The 26,768-nt window shown below is 49.9% G+C and overlaps 1 protein-coding gene and 1 long non-coding RNA gene across 2 annotated transcripts in view; one reads left to right on the top strand and one right to left on the bottom strand.

Moving 5' to 3' along the window:
- Positions 1 to 1,016: 1,016 nt before the first annotated feature.
- LOC129149194 (uncharacterized) lies at positions 1,017 to 6,006 on the bottom strand. Its single transcript, XR_008556187.1, has 2 exons — positions 5,745 to 6,006; positions 1,017 to 1,852 (listed from the first exon to the last, which is right to left on the bottom strand). It is a non-coding gene; the product is annotated as an uncharacterized LOC129149194 (long non-coding RNA).
- Positions 6,007 to 21,967: 15,961 nt separating this feature from the next.
- Positions 21,968 to 26,768, top strand: part of HCN4 (hyperpolarization activated cyclic nucleotide gated potassium channel 4) — a 54,221-nt gene continuing 49,420 nt past the window's right edge. The window contains exon 1 of the mRNA XM_008159958.3: positions 21,968 to 22,822. Within this exon, the coding sequence (XP_008158180.3) occupies positions 22,050 to 22,822 (773 nt within the window). The 5' untranslated portion in view covers positions 21,968 to 22,049. The remainder of the gene's footprint in view (positions 22,823 to 26,768) is intronic.

A 26,768-nucleotide genomic window follows, 5' to 3' on the forward strand; every position in this document is an offset into this window, starting at 1 on the left:
AGAAGAGCAACCTAACACAAATGTTATCAGAACCTTGGAGCCTGGGACTATAAATAAAATTCCATTAACATCCATTTCTCCAAGTTCCTGCTGTTTCTCTTCTTGCACCTCTAAGACCTCTGCCCTCTTCCTCCTCTGCCACAGTATTTCGGGAGTTCCAGAAAGGCAGCCCACATGTGCTGAAGCCTCACCCCACTCAATCCCCATGTGGCTTCTCTGCAATTCTTCCTCTCCTTCCTACTTCAGTCTATACTGCCAGCAAAGCCACTTTGACAGTGACCTGTGTGTGACTACCAATACTGCTCCCAAATGGTACATCTTCCAGTGTTCCCAAAGCCATTATTCCCTGGAACCAGAGGTCACTGGGCCCCCAGTATTGGTAAGAAGGTGGGCCTCTGTACTGCCCAGTGTCTGACCTCCCTACTATGAGAAATGGCTCACCTGTCCAAATTTCAAATGACGAACTAGGAAATAGAAGCATGGCGAAAATGAGACCTTTACTAACACTTTCAAGAGAGGGTGCCCATTTTATAGGATCATAGTAGGGCAAGGAGCATAACCTATTTATTTAGACCTCCTCCAGTTCCTCATTGGCTGAGGACTATTTGATCACTTATTTCCTAATAGGTCGCCTAGGTCTTGCTGTCTCCCATTGGGTCATTTAAAAAAATGGGCTGGGGCCTTCTCTAGTCACCTCCACCTCCCTTTGTCTAAACCAGTGGTCGGCAAACTCATCAGTCAACAGAGCCAAATATCAACGGTACAACGATTGAAATTTCTTTTGAGAGCCAAATTTTTTAAACTGAAACTTCTTCTAACGCCACTTCTTCAAAATAGACTCGCCCAGGCCGTGGTATTTTGTGGAAGAGCCACACTCAAGGGGCCAAAGAGCTGCATGTGGCTCGCAAGCCGCAGTTTGCCGACCATGGGTCTAGGGGAATCTTCCTAGGACATGTGTGTAATGCCCAGTGTTCAGAATCCCCAAAAACCCCCCAGGAAGGAGCCAAGACCCGCTGTAACTGCAAGAGAACCTTTATTCGTGCTAGCACGAGCTCTCATCTCCAGCGCTCACCGGGGACCAAGAGAAATTCTCTCGCCAACCCAAAGGCTTTAAGGGGGTCTCAAGCAGTGGGCAGGGAGAGTGTTTATGATTGGTCAGGGGTAGGGTGAGGGGTCCAGTTACACAAAGGCACACTGGGTAGCTTGCTTAAGGTGGACTGAGTCCATCTCTCTACATTCCTATTGGCAGGTTCATGCAATTGTTACATTCTCGCGGTTTTCTAAGAAAAAGGAGTTATATACATAGTTACACAGGGTGGAGGGTACAGTACATTTTGTGCTGTCCTGCTCTGCCCTTTCATTCCCCCCTTGTCTTGGGACACCCGGCTCAATCATGAGACGGTTTGTATTTTTACTTTGTCTTTTACTTCTGGTTAAGGCCTTTAGTACTACAGTCCCCAACAGTACTGTCCACAGTGAATTCCAGTTCTTCTCCTGCAGGTGTTGAGTTTCCTCCTGGCCTGCGTGGAGCCCAGGCTAGGGATCTCACGGGTGAGGCCGCTGGTTGCCAGGATCTAGGCCGTTTCCTGGTGCAGGAGCTGGGAGTGGTGTAGCCAGGTCTGGACGCCGTCTACTTCAACAGCCGTGGGCGTGCTCAGGATAACAGTGTAGCATCCCTTCCAGGTTGGGGTGAGTCCTTGGGCAGTGAACTTCTTTACCTATACCGAGTCCTTGGGCTGGAAGGGTTGTACAGGGACAAGCTTATGGGTGGCTTTCTGGGTATACTGTACAGCCTGTAAGGACTTGAGTAAGGGAATGGTTATGAATTCCAGCTTTCAGTTTCTTCCTGTCCCTGGAAAGGAAGCGGCAGGGGGAGGTCTATCATATATGATCTCTAAAAGGGGGAAACCCCTACCGGTAGGGGGTTGGTCCAGTTTTCACCGGTTTCTAGGGTAAATTCAGTTAAATTCTCTTTTTTAGTCTCGCGCATGGCTGTCCTAAGGCTTGAGCTATATTTTGAGATATCTTGGCTACAAAAGGCGGGGCTGTTATCTGATCCTATGACTACTGGCAGCCTGAATCTAGGTATAATCTCCTGGAGTAATCTCTTGACAATTATAGAGGCAGTTTCTGTCCTAGTGGGGTATGCTTCAACCCAACCCGAGAAGGTGTCTATGAGAGCTAGCAGATACTTATACCCTGACGCTAGTGGCTTAATCTCTGTGAAATCTACCTCCCATGCTCTCCTGGGGAATTTCCGTGGGGCCCGAATTCTCAGGGGGACCCTCTTACCTTGCTTAGCATTTACCTGTGCACAGACATTACTTCTAGTGACTATGCTTTTAATTATTTTATCTAAGAGTACCTGCCTTGTAGAACTTCAGAAGTCTTGGTGACGCCAAGTGGGTAGCCTGGTATAATTGGGTAACTAACGTCCAACCTATAGCCTCTGGGACCAACAGTCTGTCATCTGGTAGGGTACACCAGCCATCCGGTTCTTTAATGGCTTGCTTCTGTTCTGCCAATTCCTCCTCTTGTTTGGTGTAGGAGGGTGTCTGCATAGGTCCAGGTACGGCAGGGTTACTAAAACTTGTAAAGGCCCCACTGGTTTTTGGGCGGCTTCCTTGGCAGTTTGGTCTGCGGCTCTATTTCCTCTGGCTTCAATTGTCTTCCCTTTCTGATGTCCTTTGCAGTGCACTATTGCAACTGCCCTTGAGAGCCAGATGACCTTTAATGTGGCTAAAATGTTTTCCTTATTTTTAATTTCCTTTTTTTACTGCAGTTGGTAACCCTCTTTTCTGGTGGATGGCACTGTGTTCCTATTGGAGGGCCTGGATTAAGGCCAAAAGCTCGACCTTTTGTGCTATGGTTCCCCTATTTAGGGACTGCGCCCAAATGGTGCGGTTCAGGGTGACTACTGCTGCCCCTGCACATCGGATGCCATCCTGAACATAACTGCTCCCAACCGTGAACAGTACCTTGTCTGGTGATGATAGTGGGGCATCTTTCAGGTCTGGACGAGCCGTTTGTACTGCGTCTGTTACCTCTGTGCAGTCATGAATGGGTTCCTCTGGCTCATTATCTGGAAGCTCTGGAAGCAGGCTGGCAGGGTTGATGGCCAGTGTCTTATGGAACCGGATGCAGGGCTGGTCCAGGAGAAGAGCTTGGCACTGGGTGATCCTGGTGTTTGACATCTATCTCTCCAGGGTACCTCGAAGGAGGGCCTCCACACCATGGGGTATTATTAGGGCTAGTTCCTGGCCCAGAGTTTGCTTATCTGCCTTCTTTACCAGCGATGCTGTGGTGGCTACTGCCCAGAGGCACGCTGGCCACCCTGCTGCCACGGGGTCTAGACTCTTAGACAGACAGGCTACAGGTCTCTTCCAGGGACCTAGAGTCTGAGTGAGAACCCCTTTGGCAATGCCTCTTACCTCACTCACGTGGAGGTGGAAGGGCTTCGTGACGTCTGGCAAGGCTAGGGCAGGTGCTGAGATGAGAGCTTTCTTTAGCTCCTCAAAGGCCCATTGTTCTACTTCGGACTAGTTCAGTGGCTGCGTTCCCCCAGTACTTGAGTCTAGAGGTTTAGCAATCCCTATGAGCCCCAGTATTCATAGGTTGTAGTATCCAACTGCCCCTAATAATTCCCGCTTCATCCCCCGCAAAGGATATGATGGCAGTCCAAATAGTTTCTGTAGGAGGTCACATCTACATAGGGGGTACGGGCATTCTGGCATGACCAGAAATGAATGAGTTACCGTGTTCTTTCCGAGGTCCATAGTCCTTTTTGATGTCTAAGGAAAACAGGCAATTTGTCCGGTGGCTTCCTGGACTGCTGTCTTCTTAGAGGTTACGGGTCCCATAGGCCCTGTCAAGACTGAATAGGCTGTTTCCGTGTCCACCAGGAAACTAACAGGTTTGCCCCCCACTTGTAAGGTTACCCTGGAGGCTTAATAGAAAGGAACCCCGGTCCTGTCAGTCCTTTTCTTCTAAGTTAAAGACCCTTGGAGTCTGAGTCTCCCCTTTCTGCTTCTCTAGCTAACCTGCCAGGACATTTTCTCTTCCTGTGCCTCTCCTTCTTACAATAGGCATACTAATTCCTTCCTATTTGCTGCTGGCTTTTTCTTCTTTCTAATATTTCTCTGTTCTTCTTCTTACTAATTATAAACTTTTATAAATTTTATAATTTTAAATTAGTCTCTAAACTTTTTTTATGTCTTTCAAAAATGTATAATCATGCCTCAAATCTTTTATTACTTTAAAATATTTAGAAAAGGCAGAGGGAGAAGGGAGCAGGCTCAGCCGCTTGAATTTCAAACTGTTATATTTTTCCTATAGATAAGAATCTCAGATTCTGATAAGCCTGGAATGGGGAATTTCTAGCTGCCGCCTTTAAGCCCCCTAACAGAACACGGTGAAAAGTGTCCAAGGAGTTGCTGAGGGTTCTTGGGTCTCATTGGGGCGGAGGGGGTCACAAGGGAATTTCCCTCCTCGTTGCTGCCTCTAGCCACTTAAAACAATCCCTGGAGGGGAGGGACACCGGGTGGGCGGAGGCAGGGAGCGCGGCGCGGGTCCCACCGAGGCGTTTTCATCTGGCAGTCCACTCTCTGTTCCCACTGGGAAAAGTGCTTGCCTCCTGCTAACGAAGGTGGTGTGGGGGAACCGGTGACCCCTACACTGTAATCAGACTCCCTGACCTTTCTGAAAAGCCACTCTGCTTGAGTGTGTTTCTATTAAAAATTACTGATTTCAAAATTATAACTTAAGAGTTGCCACACACACACAAGGACCAAGTGGCCTATAAAATATTTTCCTTTTCTTTTAAAGGTTTTACAATGTACAATAATCATATCAAACTTAATGGCCAATTGAGACAAACACTTCTGAGACCATTCCTCCACCACTGATTAAGACTGGGTGGTGGCGGGTGTCAGAAATAAGATTCATTTAGGTTTTGAGCTTGCTGGGCAGACTTGGTGACTTTGCCAGCTCCAGCTTCCTTCTTATAGTTAATTTTAGAATGTGGTCCCTGCTTTAAGTCTCTTTGGATTACAATTGTTATAACTTTATATCTTCACATTAATAAATATAAACAGAAATGTTGTTAGGCAGGCCGATTCCCCCTCTGACAGAGAGAAAACACCCCTGGGAAAAAAGAATCCCAGTGGCCACTCGGGGGGATTGCTACCTGTCAGAGCACTCAGCCTTAAACAAATTAAATGTGTTGTTTTTTTTTTCTTCTATATATGAACAAATAATTATAACCAGGCAGACAACAAAATATCAAACAAACATCTGTCCTTATATCATTTCAGTAAATAAGTATTCTTATATTCTCGGGATCTAAGCAGATAACAGGAACACTGCTTCTAAGTCCCCTGATGGGGGCCTCCCTTTCTTATCGTCGCTTTTTCTGGCTTCTGCCATAGGCCAGTGGGCGGGACCAGTGTGTTGAAGGAAAAATCATCCTGCAGTCCGGCTCGGGGAGGGACAGGTTACACATGGAGCGTTGTTTCAGGAGAGGCAAAACCTTGATAAAAGTTCCGTAATTCAATCACACAGTCAAAGGTTAAACTGGAAGGGAAGAACCACTCAATGTCCTCTAAGAGGATTTTAACAAACTGATAACAAACTGACAAAACCTTGACAAATCAAAATTCAATAAATAATATATACATATAGGGCCCAAGACAAAAAGACAAAACAAACAGTCCTGATACCAACATGACAAAACACAAAACAAACACCTGTTGAGAGGGAGAGCCTCCAGCCCCTTCCGGGGGGTCCCTCTCTCCTCTCGCAGGAGGGAGAGCCTCCAGCCCCTTCCGGGGGGTCCCTCTCTCCTCTCGCAGGAGAAGATTTCTTGTGAGCTTAAAGCCTGGATGGCCTCCTGAAAGAAAAGATTTTTAATCCAGTTACAGATGCTATTAGAATCAGGATGAGAGAGGAAGGGAAAGTCCAGGTTATGTCCTTTCTGAGGATCCTAATAACTGAAAACAGTAAGTTAAACAAACGGTTAACGGGGTCTATAAAGAGTTAATAGTAACTTCAGCCTTGTTCCACGTTGGACTATGATGTCACAGGCCTGTAAATCTTTCTGCCCTGTGAAGTTGTTAGCTGGGAGTCTCTGAGCACCAAAAGAGATAAGGAAGCTGTAAATAAAAGTTCCTTTGTTCTTTGAAATGTTATAAATGGATACTTTTAAATCAACCTTAGAACTTTAAAATTCAATTTAATACAGTAAATTCACAAATCAGAGCAAACTGAAACCTTCATTTATACAAACAGAGGAATTTTTATCATCTAAGTGGGCTGATTCCCTCTCTGATGGAGAACAAAGGGCTCTGAAAAAGGTATCTCAGCAGCTGCAGGTCCGCCCTATCTTTAAATAAATTAAACAGCAGAAAGAGATAACAAATATTTTCACATTTATATTTATATACCAAACAGTCCGAGTTTTTGACTCCTACTAGATATTTACCAGAGTTTAAACAGACACCTGATTAATTTGCCTGAGGAAGCTTTATGGCCTTGGGGGTGGGGGGAGATTAAGCTCCCCTTTCCACTCACTTGGAGTGGACTGAGTCTGTCCCATAATGTTCGTCAAGAGAGTCCACAAAACAAAACAAAAACAAATCAACACACACAAACAGAGGATCCTTAAGAAAAGCCTTCCAACGCGAGTCCGTTGGAGCAGAACCAGAAGCGTGGACGACGGCCTCACGCCGACCGGTGGGAGCGACCCACCTCGTCCCAGAAACTGAGGGGCATACACATCCCTCCTGAAAGAGGATCGAGACGTCTCCCGATGCCTCTTGCCCGTGATCCTTCAGCAGCGCGTCCGCCTAGATCGCTTCGGGCACTGCCAGAAATTCAGATTTGAGCTCACACAAGAGACATAGGACAAACAGACACCTACCGTGGCCAGTCAGGTTCTCCGGGTTTGGGGGTCCCTCGGAGGGCTTGGGGATCCCGGACGAGCCCCCAAATGTAATGCCCAGTGTTCAGAATCCCCAAAAACCCCCCAGGAAGGAGCCAAGACCCGCTGTAACTGCAAGAGAACCTTTATTCGTGCTAGCACGAGCTCTCATCTCCAGCGCTCACCGGGGACCAAGAGAAATTCTCTCGCCAACCCAAAGGCTTTAAGGGGGTCTCAAGCAGTGGGCAGGGAGAGTGTTTATGATTGGTCAGGGGTAGGGTGAGGGGTCCAGTTACACAAAGGCACACTGGGTAGCTTGCTTAAGGTGGACTGAGTCCATCTCTCTACATTCCTATTGGCAGGTTCATGCAATTGTTACATTCTCGCGGTTTTCTAAGAAAAAGGAGTTATATACATAGTTACACAGGGTGGAGGGTACAGTACATTTTGTGCTGTCCTGCTCTGCCCTTTCAATGTGCTATCAGCCATGTGTACAGCTCTCATCCTCTCTCCCCACCCCCCACACCCCCGTCCTGTTTGCTTTGGGGAAATTCAGCAGCAGCTGCCTGGCCACATGCTGTTTCTTTTCTATGAAGATAAATCAGAGACATGTTTCTTACACTAGTAACACTTGGGATTAACCCAACTCAAGAGGAAGACAGAGGAAGGGCGCAAAGAGACTGTATTATTTTCCTATTGCTGCTGTAACAAATTACTGCAAAACTCTTGGCTTAACATAATACATATTTATTCTCATACAGTTCTGGAGGCCAGAAGTCTGAAATTAATCTCACTGGACTGAAATCAAGGTGTTGGCTGACTGTGCTCCTTCCTGAGGCTCTAGGGAAGAATCGGTTTCCTTGCCTTTTCCAGCCAATAGTGCTGTGTTCTTCGTGTTTCTTGGCTCATGGCCTCTTCACCCATCCTCAGAGCCAGCAGCATGGCCTCAAGCTTCGATGGTCACACTGCCTTCTTGTCCTGGGTCAAATCTCCTTCTGCCTCCCTCTTATAAAGACACTAATGATTCCCTTTAAAACCTACTCAAATAATCCAAATTTATCTTCCCATTTTTAAGATCCTTAATTACATCTGCAAAATATCTTTTGTCATGTGAAATAAACATTCACAGGTCCCAAGGATTAGAATTTCTTTTTGCGGATAATGACTCAGACTGCCCCAGGGGCTGATGCCTTTTCATTATCTTCCAAACTGCTCTCTCCTTTCTTCCTAGCCTCCAACCACCTTCCCAGTTTAGGCAAATAGCTTCCATTCATATTTATAGATGCAAGTAAGTGCTGATATTGGTGAGGGATATTATCCATTCCAGTAGTGTCAGAGCCCCAGCCTGACAAACCAAGTGTTGCGAAATGGGGCTTAGGCCACCAGTCCTGGGGGCAGAAGAATAGTCATGGCAGGTTGGTGCTACCTAGCTAAGCCTCTGAGAGGGTCAAAACAGCCCCACCAGGTGGCCACTGAGACAGTCACCAACTGACTGGAGCTCCTCTCAGGGCTAACTTTGTCTGTCTTCCTACCAAGTGCTGATAGCAGCAGCATCTTCACATTCATCACCCGGTCCCTCTTCTATTATCACCACGGCTGCTCTTTAATCAATATGCTGGGCTCAGTCAAGGCTGGAGGGAGATGAACACTGGACACAGGTTCAGGATGATATCCAAGAGTCAACCTAGAAAGATAGCCACAAGTAGAAAGCCTATCCAAGTGCATGAGAATAGAGTGCCAGGGCAAGGGGGTCACTGGTGAGAGGGAAGACTGAGGAAGTAATGGTGGCAGCCCATAAAGCAGCTTATTTGCCAGGTTAGGGAGTCTGGGCTTTATCCTAAGGTCAATGGAAGTCACTGAAAAGTCTTAAGCAGGCATGGCCCGGTTTACATTTTGGAAAACCACTCTGGCAACATGATGGATAATGGATTCTCGGAAGTTAAAACTGGAGGCCAAAGGGCCAGTTAGGAGGCTGTTGCCATAGCCTAGGCATAAATAATCTGGAGTTCTGTCAGTAGACATGGTCTGAAGTAGACATATTAGAGAGATATTTTTGAAGGAGAAGTAGCAAAACTTTTGAAATGATTGGATGTGAGAGGTGGGGTGGGAGAAGGAGTCAGGAGTGATGCCCATATTTCTGGCTTCAGCCACTGGAAGGATGTTGGTGTCATTCATCAAGTGGGAAAAAACAGGGGGTTTTTGGAGAAGAGCATGTGGTGTGTGAGGTGTTTGTAAGAGGCCACTGAATAAACAGGCCTGGAGCCCAGGGGAGAGGTCTGACTGAGGCATGGATGGGAATCGAAGCCAAGGGCCTGGGTGAGAGTGGCCAGGGAAAAGATCACATGAGAGGAAATAGGCATACAACAGAATCAGGAATAATGCCAGTAGGTGAGGAGGCCCTCTTCTTCACACCAAGGAAACTGAGGACTGGCCAGAGATATAGAATGAAAATCAGAAGAGTGTGTGTCCCTAAAGTCAAGGGAAGAGGGTGTTTCAAGAAGAGGGAAGAGGTCAGCAGTATCACATAATTCTCAGAGGCCAAGGAATGAAAGGTGGATTTGTTCTTGCTAAAGACATAATGGGAGTGAAGCCTGATCACTGGGCTAAGGAATGAGTGAGAGTTGAGAAAGGAAGGCAAGTGAAACCCAGACTTTCAAAAAGATTAGATGTGATGGGAAGCAGAGAAAGGAGGGGGCTCAAGGAGGAACACAAGCAGTGGGTTCAAGGAGGAACTTCTTTGGATCAGAGCTTGTTCTCCCCTGGAAGAGCAGGGGTAAAGGGAAGGTGGGGTGGGGAGAGTGGCAGCTGGAGTCAGACTAAGCCCAAATATGAGCTTGTAGAGGTGGAGCAGAGCTAAGTGGGCCTTAGAAGTGGGTGGCTGAAGTTAAGAAGAAGGTTTCTGAAACCAGTCAGGGCCAAGGTTCATATAAAGCCCTCTCCAGGGCTTACATGGAGAGGAAGCCAGATGGGTACTATCTCTGTGTGACAGCCATGAGATGACGACTGGGGGAGCGTCAGAGGGGTATGGGGGGAGGAGTTTTATGGGTGGTAAAGAGGCAGTGGTCTGAGAGAAGCCATAGGGTGTAGCCCCCTCACTTCCTAACCATGGGGGCGTCTGGGAGAATGAGGAGCCATCCCTCAAGAACAGCAAAAGAGGGGGCCTTCTGTGAAGAGGTCGAGGGGCTCTGTCTTCTCAAGAGTCCTGGCAGAGAATTTCCCTTCTGAATGTGACTCAAGGAGGGTGAGAGACAAGGCAGTGAGGCCATCGGAATAGGATCAGGGCGAGCACAGTGAGAGGAGGACAGGACTGCTTGGCCAGAACTGTTTATAACCCACATGGTCAGTGAGAGCCTGAACAAAAGGGGCAACAACAACCACAGCCATTGGTGTCGTTACAGCTGTTCTGTGCTCTCCTGGGGCAGAAAACCATGCCCTGCTCACCCCAATGCCCAGTCCCCAGCCTGGGGCCCGGGGTAGGGAACAGAGAGCAGATGAGTTCCAAAAATTCCAGTGGACTGAAGGAATGCTTCCCAGTAGGTTCCAGTATAAGGACCTTTTTTTAAATGAAAAAAAATTCTGAGACTTCAAAATATATCTGACATGATAGCTGCTGTGATTGAGAAAGCTGCCGATGGTGCGTGAAGGTCAGAGACTGCGTCAGACGTAACTGCCTACGAACTGTGAGAGCTTGGGCAAGTTAGTCAACCTCTTTAGCCTCAATTTAGTCATCTGTAAAATGGGATAATACCACTTACCTGCCAGGGTCAGCAAGGATTATGTGAGCTAATCGGTGCTAGGCACTTGGCATGGCTACAGCAATAGCTTTCCACAAATGTTAACTATCATGACTATGAATTCAGTTATACTTCAAAACAAATTGGTGTTTTATTCAGCTCACTAGCACCCACACAAGAGGAAAATGGTTGTTTGTGTCTATGGAAGGTGTGTTCCTTCTTCAGTCAGCAGGCTGTGCTTGGGGAGACTGGAGATTCAGGGACCCTTTGCAATACCTAAGAGTCTCACAGGGACTGTTGGTCAGTCCACGTTTGCACTTTCCTCACTCTGCCACCTGAACTCTCCCCAATGCAGGTATTATCAAGGAAACTGAGGCTCAGGAACTCACCATGGACAGACAGGAACTCATGGCAGAGTGGGTGGGAAACAGCCTCACTAACCGTTCTCTCGCTCTCTTCCCGTGGCAGCTTCAGCCGGTTGGCAGTTCCACAAATACCTGGGCCTGGCTGGGCCTGTGGTTGCTGTGTGGCTGCTGTCACCACCAGCTGTGCTGTGGACTGTGGGAGTGCGGGCCTGGGCTCAGGAGCTGCTGTCCCAACTCTGATTGTGGTTCCAGACTTAGTCACATTTCTGTCCCAATCTCTGTGAAAACCCCTGTACAGCCCCTTCATTTTCCCTATCATAGCCCCTATCACAATATGTCACAGTTCTATCAGTCTCTATCAGCCTCTATTCCAGCCTCTATCACAGTCCCTGTCACAGCCCCACTCACAGCTTCTATCACAGTCCCTGTCACAGTCTCTATCACAGACCCTGTCACAGCCTCCTTTTGTACACTCTGTCACAGTGTCTGTCATAGCCGCTCCCTGCCTCTGCCTCTGCTCTGGACTCTGCAGAATGGCCTGTGGGGCACAGCTCTCATTACACAGCGGAGCTGTCTCTCTCTGGAAGGCATCCAGCGGAAGGCTCATGTAATAGCAGGTTATCCTGATGTGCAGGGCTTGTGAGAGGGAGGCTGTGCCGTGGGACTTTACAAAAGAAACCAGCCAATGGACCTGGCTGTGCTCACTCCATGTGCACCCCAAGGGCAGTGGTCCAGATCCTTGCCTCTGACAGGATGACTGAATGGTTTGGGGGCATTCCTTTGATCTTCTTGACCCCACTGTGAGCTTCCAAGAGCAGGAACTGTGTCTTATTTTGTTGCTCACTCACTGCAGAGCTGAACTCAGGGCTGGGCTCCCAGAGTACAACCTGATGGTTGTCCTCAAAGTCCTGGCTTGTCTTAAATCAGTTCCAGTCGCTCCCCTTTGCTTCCAGAACCAACTCACCAGGGCTGCAATCTCTTAGCCAGCTCACCCACCCCAGTGCACGCACTTCCCTCTGCCTGCCTGTCTTTGGCTACACGGTGCCCACTGTGCCCCACCTCTCTGTCTCCACTTTTCCAAATCACACTTGCCTTCTTCAAAGGCCAATTCAAACATGATCCTCTCCCCTGCTTCTTTCTTCTATGCTCTTCCTCCCCCTTCCTTTGCTCTCCGGCCACTTGTCCATAGGACAGGACACTTGTCCCTGGATTCCTTATGTGAGTTTCTGTTTCTTATTCTTGCTGCCGTCTGAGGTGCCCGGAGATTAGGGGCTGGATCTTATGCCATCATCTAGTAGGTACTACATAAGTGTACTAAATAAATAAATGGGTGAATGATTGAATAAATAAGAGGAATGATGTGAAATTGGGGGAAGAAAATGTAGAGAAGGGGAAGAGGATGAGGGCACAGCAGGGAGAATAGCACACATGAGCCAAGCTCAGGAGAGGGCCCACAATTTGTTGGGGGGGGGGGGGGTGGAGGCTGTGAGCCAAATCCACCTCCTGGGCCACTTCCTGGGAAAGCCCATTTGCCCTGCTTTCCTCACTAGCCTCCCTCCACCCCCTGCCCTTGCCCATTTGCCAAGCCTCCTCCCCTCTCCCAGGCCATCCTATCTCTCCCTTTCCCTCACTAACACCTCCGGCCTAGGCTGTAGAAACCACCCTTGGGGCCCCTGTCTAAACTCACATCAGCCCTGATATATGGTAAATTCCAGACTGGGACAGAGGAGTGTTTGGTACTTACTCCTTGGCAGCTCTGCTCAGACAGCACCTCGGGGGCCTCCCTCTACCCCAAGTGCCTCACTCTCTAGCCTGGCTCCAAGACCAGGTGGCCCAGACATCCGGAGCCCCAGCAGGACACAGAGATAGTCCAGACCATGCTGAGCTGTCAGCATATCTTTCTTCTGCCTCCCAGGGAGGAGAGGGGCATGATGTCCCAGTCATTGCCTTCACAGAGTCCTGAGGGAACAGCCAGGAGTGCAGAATGGGGAGTGTGGAGAGATCAAGGGCAATGGAGCCAGGGCTGGCCTGGAGATGAAAGGGCTTTGGGCTCTGCTGGGGTTCCAGCACTCACAGGTGGGGTCCTGCAGAGAGGCAGGGGGTAGAGACTCCCAGACCCTAAAGAAACCAGGCAGAACTGAGAAAAAAGCAGGTGGCAAGCCCAACTGGAAACTGGGCTTTCTTTCACTGGTGCCCTAATGCCATTCGGGGAGGGTGGGCATGTGGGCTCCCAGTGGTTTTTACAGCCAGTTTGGGGACCAGGGTGTTGGGAGAAGGAGATCAGAATGACTCAATACCCTCCTTTCATAGAGACAGCAGACTTTATTCTAGGGCCAGCTTAGGGCAACAGTTTAGTGGGTCTTTAAGGTGGACCCTTACCCTAGCCCTATCTCTGGCAATATCTTATTTACCCCACTGAGAGAATGCAACAGGCCTCACTCCTGCCAGGTTACTCCACTTACTTTTTCCCCCATAAACACACACACACACACACACACACACACACACACACAACACTACTGCTTAGAAAACCTAGTTCACTTTACACTTCCACCAGGAAGCCTACCTTGATCATACTCAGGCACACCATTGCTCTGAGCTTCTGAAGCTTACGTTGTCTCTTGATTATAACTCTCTGAAATGGGCTTGTGCTGTTTTAATCAGACTGAGAAATCCCTAAACAAAAGCACCTCTCTGCCTCATCCATGTGTGGCTGGGTTCAAGGAAGGACATTCAAGGGCTTTGGTCAAGACTGGGTGGTTGATTTGTTCTCTCCATACATCCATACCCAATAGGGCTTGCTCCTGTGCACCTCTTCCTTCCTCCTCTAGTTTCTCCACCAGGAAACCTTGGGACAAAAAACCTGAGGGAATGTAGCAGTTGACAGTGCTCCTTCTCAGGGGCCTAGTACCCAGGTCAGGACTCCACAGAGCAAACCTGCCTCTGAGTAGAGCAGAAGGTGCCCTAGGAAGACCATATCTACACCAAACAGAAGGAAAAAGTTGCACTTGTGTATGGTGGGGGTCTAAACACAAGGTAATGAGTATGACCTCTGAGTCAGCTCCCTCTGATCCCATCTAGGCAAGTGCCCATCCCAGAGAGAAGAAAGTCTGCCATCTGGAGACCTGGCCAGGGAAGAGAATTCACAGAAAGCAATTCTGTATAGCAAGACACCCCTTTTGTCCTGATATCAATTTTTAAGATGAACATATGACCTAAATCAGGTTTGAAATGTCTCCCCCTCCACTGGCCAATGCAGGTTTCACTCAATCTGCCATCATCCAGTGTTTGTTGAGAACTTACTGCAAGTGAGATGCCCAGCTTGGTGCATTCCATTTCTCATTTGGTCTTCACAATAAATTATGAAATACACATCATCGAACCAAGTTTATACCCAAGGAAGACTGAGGCATACACAGACGTACATAACAGATAAACATTTCATTGTAGACCTTCTGTTTGCCTGTCTCACGTTCTATTGTTTACAACAGGGGCTCCCAGACTTTTGGAATACACAGACCAATAACATCTCAAAATGATTTTTGGGATACACTCAAAAATCCCTAGTCAGAACACATACAAGAAATAACCCATGAATGCATAAAAAAGTGGAACAACATATCAATGCCTCTCTCTCTCTCTCTTAAGTAAATAAATCATTTTGGGGAACAAACACAGAACCCTATGCAAAGTTCTTATTTAGCCAAGGGTCTAAAGAATGCCATCTCCTAGCATTATGATTTCATTAAAAAATGCTGTAACACAGAAAATGCAGCAAGGTTATAAGGCTAGGATAAAGACAGCCTTCTAAGAAATGATAGTTGACAATCTTACCCTAAAATATCCCACACTGTTCTTTCTCCTTGTTAAATTTCAAGGAGAACTAGTCCAAACCTTGGCATTACATGGTGTGGGAGCCACAGCCCTATACCAGAGCTGCACCTTTAAGCAAGCACAATGCCCTTGGCCCACAAGCAAAAATATTTCTAGAATTTCAGGTCTTCTGGATCTCACTTCCAGGGAAGAAATCCCGTCCTCCTCAGCACTTCTCTCTTAGACGCAGACCTTTTCTAGGTTTGCATTCCAAGACCATGCAGACCCTCTGCAGCTCTGCACGAAGCGCCTCTGTCTCCTGGAGGGACTCAGTTCCCCTCTAAAGCTGAGAGCCACAGATCTTCAGGCAGAACTGAGAAAAAAGCAGGTGGCAAGCCCAACTGGAAACCGGAGGCAGGGCCTTCCCTTTGCTGGGGTCCCCAGGTCCTGTCTATTGTGTTACCAGACCCCAGGCTTTTTCAGCAGCACTAGAAAGGAGAGAGAGGACATGAGACCTGCGTGGGGCAATGGGGAGAACACAGAGCAGGGAGGCTCCATTCTCTACCTTCTTTCTGCTTTAGCCATGCCATACTCTGAACTGCCTCTCCCTCCCTCACCAGTGCCTACTCCCACCCCACCTGGGTGAGTTAGCTGGGCAACAGAGGAGAGCCTGGCCTGAAGAACTTTTGGAAGAAGTTCCAGCTCCATCATTTTCTTGCAATGGGACATTCGGCAAATTACTTAGTCTCTCTGTGCTTTGGTTCTCTTGCTTACAGATGGGAGTAAGAATGAAACAAACGTGGAGAAGTAACCAATGACATCACAGATATACAAAGGACTGTAAGAAAATACTATGGCCGAAACCAGTTTGGTTCGATGGATAGAGCGTCGGCCTGCGGACTCAAGGGTCGCAGGTTTTATTCCGGGTCGGTCGGGGGCATGTACCTTGGTTGCAGGCACATCCCCAGTAGGGGGTGTGCAGGAGGCAGCTGACCGATGTTTCTCTCTCATCGATGCTTCTAGCTCTCTATCCCTCTCTCTTCCTCTCTGTGAAAAACCAATAAAATATATTTTTAAAAAAAGAAAAGAAAAAAAATACTATGAACAACTACATGCCAGCAAGCTGGACAATGTGAATGAAATGGACAAATTCCTAGAAAAATACAATCTCCCAAAACTGAATCAAGAGGAATCAGAAAACCTGAATAGGCCAATAACAACTGATGAAATAAAAGCAGTAAAAAAAAACCCAAAAAACTCCCAGCAAACAAAAGCCCAGGTTCGGATGGCTTCACAGGGGAGTTTTATCAAACACTCAAAGAAGAACTAACACCTACACTCCTCAAACTATTTCAGAAAATCCAAGAGGAAGGAACACTTCCAAACGCTTTTTATGAGGCCAGTATTATCCTAATTCCAAAACCAGATAAAGACAACACAAAGAAAGAGAATTATAGGCCAATATTCCTGTACATAGGTTCTAAAATCCTCAACAAAATATTAGTAAGTCGCATCCAGCAATATATTAAAAAGATCATACACCATGACCAAGTGGGATTTATTCCAGGGATGAAAGGTTGGTACAATATTAGCAAACCAATAAATGTGATACATCACATAAACAAATTGCAAGACAAAAATCACATGATCATATCAATAGAGGCAGAAAAAGCATTCGCCAAAAACCAACACCCATTTTTGATAAAAACTCTCAGCAAAGTCAGAATAGAGGGAGCATATCTCAACATAATAAAGGCCATAGATAACAAACCTACAGGGAACATCATACTCAATGGGCAAAAACTAAAACCATTTCTTCTAAGAACAGGAACAAGACAGGGATGTCCACTTTCACCACTCCTATTCAACACAGTACTGGAAATCCGAGCCACAGTGATCAGACAAGAAGAAAAAATAAAAGGCATCTAAATTGGAAAGGAGGAAATACACCTCTCATTATTTGCAGATGACATGATATTGTACATAGAAAACCCTAAAGACTCCACCAAAAAACTACTAGATTTAATAAATGAATATGGCAATGTAGCAGGATACAAAATCAACATCCAAAAATCGATGGTTTTTTATACACCAATAATGAATTCTCAGAAAGAGAAAATAAACAAACAATCCCATTTACCATTGCAACAAAAAAGTAAGATACTTAGGAATAAACTTAACCAAGGAGGCAAAAGACCTGTACATGGAAAGCTACAGGATGTTGAAAAAAGAAATAGAAGAAAATATAAACAAGTGGAAGAATATACTGTATTCATGGATTGGTAGAATCAACATCATTAAAATGTTCATATTACCCAAGGCAATCTACAGATTCAATGCAATCCCTATTAAAATACAAACAGCATATTTCACAGAGCTAGAACAAATAATCCAAAATATTACACGGAATCAAAAACAAAAACAAACAAACAACAAAACCCCCAAATAGCTGCAGCAATCTTGAGGAAGAAAAACAATGTTGGAGGAATCACAGTACCAGATATCAAGTTATACTACAAAGCCACCATAACAAAAACAGCCTGGTACTGGCACAAGAACAGGCATATAGATCAATGGAACAGAACAGAGAGCCCAGAAATCAACCCAAGAAATTATGCTCAAATAATATTTGACAAAGGAGGCAAGGGCATACAATGGAGTCAATAGAGTCTTTTCAATAAACGGTGTTGGGAAAACTGGACAGATACATGCAAAAAAATGAAACTAGACCACCAACTTACACCATACACAAAAATAGACTCAAAATGGATACTAGTAAAAGACTTAAATGTAAGTCTTGAAACCATAAAAATCCTAGAAGAAATCATAGGCAGCAAAATCTCAGACATCTCTTGTAGCAATATATTTATAGATACATCTCCTAGAGCAAAGGAAACTAAGGAGAAAATAAACAAATGGGACTACATCAAAATAAAAACTTCTGCACAGCAAAAGAAACCATCAACAAAATGAAATGTATGGGAGAATATATTTGGCAATGATACATCTGATAAAGGGTTAATATCCAAAATATATAAGGAACTCATACAACTTAACAAAAGGAAGATAAACAATCCAATTTAAAAATGGGTAAAAGGACCTAAATAGATACTTCTCCAAAGAGGACATACAGATGGATAAGAGACATATGAAAAAATGCTCAAAGTCACTAGTCATCTGAGACATGCTAGTCAAAACGACAATGAGGTACCATTGTCATAATGGCTACCATCAACAAATCAACAAATGACAAGTGCTGGCGAGGATGCGGAGAAAAAGGAACCCTCGTGCACTGTTGGTGGGAATGCAGACTGGTGCAGCCACTGTGGAGAACAGTATGGAGTTTCCTCAAAAAATTAAATACGGAATTGCCTTTTGACCCAGTGATCCCACTTCTAGGAATGTATCCTAAAAAAAACAAACAAAAAAAAAAACACTTGCCAGAAAGCATCTATGCACCCCTATGTTCATGACAACAGTTTATGATAGCTAAGACCTGAAACAGCCCAAGTGCCCATCAGCAGATGAGTGGATTAAAAAACTGTGGTACATTTATACCGTGGAATACTACACAGCAGTAAAAGAATCTCTTACCCTTTGAGACAGCATGGAGGGACCTAGAGAGTATCATGTTAAGTGAAATAAGTCAGTCAGAGAAACAAATATCACATGATCACACTCATATGTGGAATCTATGTAACAAAATAAACTGATGAACAGAGTGGAGCCAGAGACATGGAAGCATGGAACAGAGTGCAGAACCTCAGAGGGAAGGCGGGGGAGGGTGGGTGGGTGGGGTTTATCAACCTGGCCCATGGACACAGACAATAGGGTGCTGAAGGCCTGGGGCAGGCGGTGAGGGGCAGCGTGGGGGTGGGCCGGAGGGGGTCAATGGGGGATAAAGGGGACATATGTAATACTTTCAACAGTAAAGAATTATTATTTTTTAAAAAGAATGTTAGATAGAGCCATGAGAAATTATAAAAGTGTGGCCATATTTGGCCCACACAATTTCATGTAGTTTAACAAATGTGCTGGATACACGTCTCTCTCCAAATATGACCTCTTCTTCTAGGAAGCCTCCATAGCTACCCCAAATTCAGCAAGGTGCCCCTTCTCAAATCTCTCACAGGGTGAGGCATGATTTAGTACCCACTTCTTTCCTGTCTTGAGGTTTTTCCTCTTTCCTGAGTGTAGACCAGGCGTCCTCAAACTACGGCTCGCGGGCCGCATGCGGGTGTTTTTGCCGTGGTTTTTTTTTTTTTTTTTTTTTTTACTTCAAAATAAGATATGTGCAGTGTGCATAGGAATTTGTTCATAGTTTTTTTAAACTACAGTCCGGCCCTCCGACGGTCTGAGGGACAGTGAGCTGGCCCGTTTAAAAAGGTTGAGGACCCCTGGTGTAGACAGTCTAGATTCCCCACAACTTGGAGCCATCAGGGTAAGACCCTCTTCCCTGTTCCCAGACTGCTGGCATGCCATTGCTGTCCTCCTATTAGGGTTTCACACAGAGACAGGAGAGGCCCGGTTTCATCAGGGGGTACTGCGTGCCTGTTTTATCTAGTGGTCATTTCTGTACCCAAGGAGGGTCCTGAATGGGTAGTGCTGACCAAACTGAGGGTAGGTGAGGTGCTGGAGGAGGAGGAGTTAGGGGCTCTGACCCTTGGTCAACCTGCGGCAGCAGAACCTTGATCATATCCTCTATCTCCTTCGAGGATCCCCTTCAGTGGCATTAGCTAACTTCCAGGGTCCCTCTACTCATGCACAGAGCTGACATTTATTGATCCTGCTCTGCCCACCCTTGTGTTAGTGCTGAGGTCCCTGAAATGAGTTGGAATGTCCTATCCCTGGGGAGCTCAGTCCTGAAGGGGACACAGAGTACACTGTATAATAAGTGCTCAGGTTGACAGGAGCTCATGGGCCATGGGGGCCCAAAGCGAGGACACGACCAATACTTCGGTGTCCAGAAGAAGGTTCTTCGAGAAGGGGATGCCCCTACCAGGGGTCACTGGGAAGCCTGTTTGGGCTGACTTTCTAAAGCTGGGGGAGGGCAGGCTAGCTCCCCGCTGGACACAGAAGCCCACAGAAGTGAGTTAGATGGAAGTATCCCCGTGGGCCGGGCATACAAGGGCAGGCAGGGCTCACAGCCGGTTAAGAACACTGCTTCTCAAGGAGACCCAAGGATGTGTGGGGATTAGGCCTCCGGCATCTATGCAGGGAAGTGTCAGCTCAGAGCTGCTCAGAAGGTGAAATGCCAGTTAATGGTGATATTATCACCCTAGTCACTCCCTCCCTCTATGGGAAGTCCTGTAATCCAGTGGGTAGAACAGGAAAGCCCCTGTCAGGCTACCCACTCCCCTCCATCTTGCTTCCAAATTTTCTTCTCTGAATGGGGTGGGAGAGATGGTCACAAATGGGCTATGAATGAGAATAAAAAAATCCTTTGAAGAAAAACTTCATGTTATTCTTCGGCGAGATGGCAGAGCTAGGGGATCTTACTGCTTACCTCCTGTCTTGGTGAGGGTCCACTTCAGCATTAACCCAAATTTCAGTCTTCCCTGGCCAACTCTTCCTTCTAACGCTCCATCTCCTTTCTGAGCCCATTCTGGAATGTTGCCCTGAGAGGAGCTGAGAAAGCCCTGGGTCATGTTGGTGGCCCCAGGTCCGGGAAAGGGGGTCTGGCAGCCCAACTTGTGTGGACGGGAGGGGAGGGGCCAGGCTCGGTCAGGGTGCTGGAGAGCGGACTGGATTGTATCTCTGGCTGGTCCTTCAGCCTGGAGACTGTACGTGCACAGAGAGGGCCGCCAGCGGGCCTGAGGCTGGGGAGGCGAGCAGACTCAAAGGGAGTGGGGGGCCGTGTTCTGCTGCTTGTGGGTAGGAGCAGGAACACCCCTCGCTTTGTTTCACAGAGGGGTGCCACTGTCTGGGTGGGAACGCAGGGAGAAGGAGGTGCAAAGCTAGTTCCAGAGCGCGAGCAGCCTCTGGCCTCGGAACCCGCCTCGGAACCGCTCCGGGAGAGGTGCAGGCGCATTTCCTCCAAGTCTCACCCGCGCCCTGCGCGTGGGTCCCGGAGTTTTCCCCACGCGCTCCTTGCGGGATGCTGCGAGCTCCGCAGGGGAGAGGCCGGCGGACGTGCCCCCGCCTCCTACCTCTCACAACAATGACCCGGGAGCAGCCTCCACGCAGCGCATTTCCCAGAAACCCCTCTCAGGCGCGTTAAGGGAAGGCCCTGGACTCCGAATCCCGACCGCAGGCCCGCCTCCCCCGAGGAGGGGCTCAGACTCAACTGAGAAGCAAAGCCGCCCCGAAAGGTGAACCCAAAGCTCGGAGGAAGGACCGCGGAAACCCCGCCACGCAGCGCTGGGGTGGGGGGATTGGCAACTCCTGTCGCAACCCTAGACTTGGGGTGCGCTCCCAGCCCTTGGCCGAGGGAACACATTAAGGGTTTAGAATTGAGGACGTCTCTCACCCCGGGCCCCAAGGTAGGGCGAGGGTGCACCTAGCGCCCGCAGCCAGACCCGCCCCTCGTCCCCGCCCACCGCCCAGCCTCCGGCCTCCGTCGCTGCCCCTTTAAGGAGCCCAGGTGGGCCGGCCGGGCCGCGGGAGCCGCTCCTATGGCAACCCGCGAGCCGCGGCGGCTTCCTGAATATTCCGGGGCGCGGGAGCCGAGCGCTGCCGGAGGGCGCTCCGGGGAAGGCGGCCGCTGATGTCAGCTGGGCGGACCGCTGGGCTCCGCTAGGTTGCGGCGGGAGCCCTGGGATGGGCCGGCCGGGCTCGGCCGGAGGAGGCGAGGCCAGCTCGCGCGTGGCCGGCCGTACTGCCCGGGCGGCGGGGCCGACGAGTAGCCCGTCTGCCCGCGGGACGCACGCCCGGGAGGCGCGCAGGTCGTGCGCTCTGCGCTCCTGAGCCGCGTCTCCCCGCGCCCATTGTTCCCCGCGGGGCGGGGCGCCTGGAGCCCGGCCGCGCGCCGCGCCCCAGAAGGCGGGAGGCGGGGAGGGAGTTCGGGGTTCCCGCGCCCGGCCCGGGAGGAGGCGCGGCGAGCCCGGGGACCGGGAGCCCGCCTGGGGACCCCCCCGCGGCACGCAGCCCGCCCGAGCTTGGGCGCCTGAGGCAGTCCGGAGCCGGCGGCGATGGACGCGTCCCCGCGGGCGGACTGACCGGCAGGCGGACCCGGACCGCCCACCGCGCCGGTGCCCCCCGCCGGCCCCCGGCCCCGGCACCATGGACAAGCTACCGCCGTCCATGCGCAAGCGACTCTACAGCCTTCCTCAGCAGGTGGGGGCCAAGGCGTGGATCATGGACGAGGAAGAGGACGCCGAGGAGGAGGGTGCTGGGGACCTCCGGGACCCCGGCCGCAGGAGCATCCGGCTGCGGCCGCTGCCCTCGCCCTCGGTAGCCGCCGGCGGCACGGAGCCCCGAGGCGCGGTCCTCGGGGCGGCGGACGGCGAGGGGCCCGCCCGCGGCGCGGGCAAGTCCGGTACGAACGGTGACTGCAGGCGCCTCCGCGGGAGCCTGGCCTCGCTGGGCGGCAGGGGCGGCGGCGGAGCGGGCGGCGGCGGCAGCCACGGGCACCTGCCTGACTCGGCGGAGGAGAGGCGGCTCATTGCCGAGGGCGACGCGTCCCCCGGCGAGGACGGGACGCCTCCGGGCCTGGCGGGCGAGCCTGCGCGCCCCTGCTCCTCGGCGAAGCCCTCCGCCTCGCCGCCGCCCCTCCAGCGGTCGCCGCAGTCGGCCCCCGCCTCCTGCGAGCAGCCTTCGGGGGACGCCGCTGTCAAAGTGGAGGGAGGCGCGGCCGCCGGCGACCAGATCCTCCCCGAGGCCGACGTGCACCTGGGCCAGGCCGGCTTCATGCAGCGCCAGTTCGGGGCCATGCTCCAGCCCGGGGTCAACAAATTCTCCCTGAGGATGTTTGGCAGCCAGAAAGCCGTGGAGCGGGAGCAGGAGAGGGTTAAGTCCGCTGGGTTTTGGATTATCCACCCCTACAGCGACTTCAGGTAAGGAAGCCCATGTGCTCCGGGCTGTCTGCCGCGGGCGCGCTCCTTCTGGGCCCTGTCCCTCAGCCAGAGTTAACTTACTTTCCTTTCTCACACTGGAAGCTCCAAGAGAAGTGAGGCACCTCTAGGCCCCAAGACATCCCCAGACCTCCTTCCTGCACAGTGCGGGAGCTTTCCTCTGTGTTCTGGGCTGCAGACCCTGGCCACATTAAATCTGGCCGAAAAGGCGTTCCGATCCTGGCCTAGCCCTGCCACCTTAAGCCGTGCATCTCTCCGGGCCATGGCGTCAGAGTGGCCATCCTAGAGACAGTCCGTTCAGCCTGAAGAACAGGGCCATGAGGGGAGACAGACCTCTTGGCAGCGGGGCCAGCTTCTTGGGTTAACATCTGCCCCTGGTGCCCTGGGAAGCTGTAGCTGGGGAGGGAGAGCTGAGCCTCTGGAGGACTGAGGTCACGGGGGCTCATGCCCAGGATGAAAGTCCTCTGCATCCACCTTACCTCTGGGCCCAACCCCTCATGCCAAGTGGTAGGCCGGGAGTAGATACCCTGGGTAGTTGGTGTCCGGACCGGCAGGACAGGATGACCTTGCTCACAGTGGTCAGTGAAGATGCCCTATACCCTGACGGGTGAGCAGCTGTCATGTGACCCCGTTTATCCAGTGTACTGTCCTCACTCCAGTGGCCCAAGTTCCAGCAACTGCTAGGTCTTTCATGGGTCAGCTGTGGGTCCCCAAACAAACGGTGTGACTGCCAGTCAAGGAGAGGGACCCTGCCCCCTCCTCCATGACCTGAGTCAGATGCCACTGCACAGCAGATACCACTCTGGGCCTGTGCAAAAAGAGAGATTGGTGATTGTCTCTGAAGTTGAAATCAGGGATTCCCCTACCTCAGTCAAGGTCTTGGGTCCCCGTTGCTCCCTTGGGCTTTCTTGATACACAGGATTAAAGTGAGGGTCTTAAAAAACAGCCACCCTTTTGAGCTGGGTTTAATTCATTCTCTCTCTCTGAGCCCTGCCCCATATTGAGCTCTCTTACTGGCCTATCCTGCTTGTCTCCCACTATCAGTGAGCATTTTGTCAACTCAGAGCCCTCTTTGCAAACTCCAGGGAAGGTAGATTTGTTATGAGAACAAAGCCATTTCCATCCGATGAGAGATTTCTCATGCTGGGAATGACCAGTCAGGTAACACTTAAAATAGGTGGTGACCAGAAGGCCTCTCCCCTCTTTTTTCTTTTAAAAATTTATTTATTTATTTTTTAAAGGACTACTCTTCCAAACCTTATTCTCCAAAGTTCCCATTTCCAGAAGGTCTTCACATCGCATGAACAAATGTGAGCCCTCCCGTCAGGAATTGTGGCTGGTTCCCAGTGCCAGCCTCCTAAAGTGTGGCCTCCCCTCTGGTCAGTACTGGGACTCGAGGACTGCAGCCTGAGCTAGGGAGGAGTAGGCAATCCTCTGGGTGTCCTGGGTTTCTCCTCTTCCCTCTGAACTCCCTGGTGGTGGTGGGAGGTAAGCTGTGCCAGGATCAACCAGTTGAGATTGTGGAGGGGCCCTCCCTTCCCTTGCTCAGCTCTCCACCCGCTTCGTTGTCTGAAAGCCTCCGTTCAGGGTTCTCATCACCATCCTGGAGTTGGGGACTGTGAGGGACCACCCCCAGGCACACCTGTCCTTCATCAACAGTAGACATTGATTGAACATTTGGGCACTGGGCTGTGCCTTCCCAATCTCTCCTTATCCTGGATGGTGTAGAACTAGGACTGGGTTGACTGCATCACTGGGAGCCTTCCTGATCTTCCTCTACCCATCTTAGCATGTCTATCTGCAGTCCACTGCTGAGAATCTTCCACTGTGTGCAGGCCGCCTGGGACATGGTGGAGGCGGAGGTTAATGGCTTTAGGGAGGGGTGGATGCAGCAAGATTGAAAAATGGACAACAGTAAAAAGTGAGACTGGGCTTTGAATCTGGATTTGTCCAACAAGCAACAGGGGCCAGTAGCTGGAAGAGGGAGAGCTGAGTGTGCAGCCTGGTAGTTGTCTGCTGCTGGGCTGAGTGTGAGGACAGAAATCCAAGAAAGACCATGTGTGTGAGCTTCTGGAGGAGCAGTGGTCAGGCCTCTCCTGGCACTAGGCCAGAGCAGCTGATGTCATTTTCAGCAGGTCCAAGAGGCAAAGACCTAGCTAAATCTTTAAGCTTAGAAACTGCAACACTCAACCCAACCTCACCCACTGCCCCTAACCCAGCGCCCCAAGCCTCAGCCCTCAAATTTCAGCCACTAGCCTTGGGCCTCTATATGGCGCTAATCCCATAGCTCCGGCTTTACAAGAACTTCTGCAAGCATTGCTTGGGCCAGTTGAGGATTTATTCATCATTTTGATGGGCAGGATGCATTGATCCAGCAGCCTTGGTTTAATAAAGAATCGCTAGCAAACCATGATAGATTGAATGTGTGATTTGGAGTTCAGAGCTTGCTGTCATGGACTGCTTCCGACATCTCTTCCTGGGGGAGGAAGGCTGGTGCCTTTTCTAAGGGCTGGAGAGTGGGCTGTGCTCCGAGGGACCCACATATTTATTGGCCATGTTCAATGATAGGCTTTTCTTGGCTACCTCTGCTTCTGCTCACCCTCTACCCCCACCTCCACACACCATGCCCTGGCTACTCCCATGGCACCTTCAGGCTCCTAAGGCTTGTCTAGCCTCCCCTTCCCTCCTCTTCTACTACTCACTTGCCTTTTGAAACTTGTATATAAGGTTTGGTAAGAGAAGAGGCCAGGACACACAGCTCCTCAGGGCATTGTCCCAGGCTCCCGCCCAAGGTAGGTTGGGCTCTTGGGTCCTGGGCAGGTCCTTCCTTCCACAGGAGCCATGTCCTGGAAGTTGGCCTTGGCAGTGGGAACCTAGAATAAATAAAACATAGCATCTCCATGATCTTGTTTTTCCAAGAGGAGAGAAAAGGATTGGGAACCCCATGTGAAGATGTACCTGGTTTTATTCCCAGAAGTTGGTCAGGCTTTCAAGGGTGAGGCTTTGGGGGGATGGAAGTCAGGGTGGGGGATTGTAGGCCTGGGGTTGTGTATATCTAGATGTCTGAGCAGGTGTCTGGGAATTTGTGGGTGGACATGGGACTGGCAGGGAAGTCCTTATGTGGGATGTCAGTTCTGGGGCTACTCCTGTGCTCCAAGCTCTATCTTGGCCTTGAGAATGGAGGCAGGCAAGCTTGGCCCTTCTCATCCCTCTGCCCCTTCCCTCTGCTAGCCTGAGCCTTCTGAAGCTGTGAGGAAGGGAATGGAAGGAAAGGGAAAAGAAAGAAAGGGAAGAGAGGGTCCTTTTCTTGAGGCAGAACAACTGGGCCCCAAAATCATGGAAACTGGGCCTCCTGTGCTGATAAATTTCCCTACACACTGCCATTGCCCACCTCACATCAACTCCTCATCCCTGTCTGCTATGGGGCCCTGCTCAGGTTCTGAGCCTTGTCTGAGCCTCAGTTTTCACCTAGGAAAATGGGAATCCCGTTGCCTGTTATCATGTCAAACACAAATTGTACAACTGTGGTCACCCGTAGAGGTGAGAAGCTCAGCGCGCTGTCAGAGAGCAGTGATGCTGTGGTGAGCCACACAGCCCCTGTCCACACTGCTTCCTTTCCTTACTCCTGGGCAGGCTAGACGGGCCTCTGTCCTTGGCTCAAGTGGGTTGATCTGAACCTGAATCAGAGGCCTAACTGAGAATCTGTTGGAAATCACAGTCTCTATCCAGAAAGATAAATGTGCATCCAGACACACAATGTCACACTCAGTTTCTGGGATCTGTGGACCCCCTAAGTTGAAGACCATCTAGGTTGTGAACCTCACTCTAGTCTAGGCCATCCCAGAAGAGAGTTCTGGAGTGGTAGGTGCAGGTGCTAGCCTCCTAAAGCTGGCTTTCCTGGTGCCCTCTGTAGTCTGAGGCTTGGGCC

This window comes from Eptesicus fuscus, chromosome 5, assembly GCF_027574615.1.
Source record: "Eptesicus fuscus isolate TK198812 chromosome 5, DD_ASM_mEF_20220401, whole genome shotgun sequence".
NCBI classification, from domain to species: domain Eukaryota; kingdom Metazoa; phylum Chordata; class Mammalia; order Chiroptera; family Vespertilionidae; genus Eptesicus; species Eptesicus fuscus.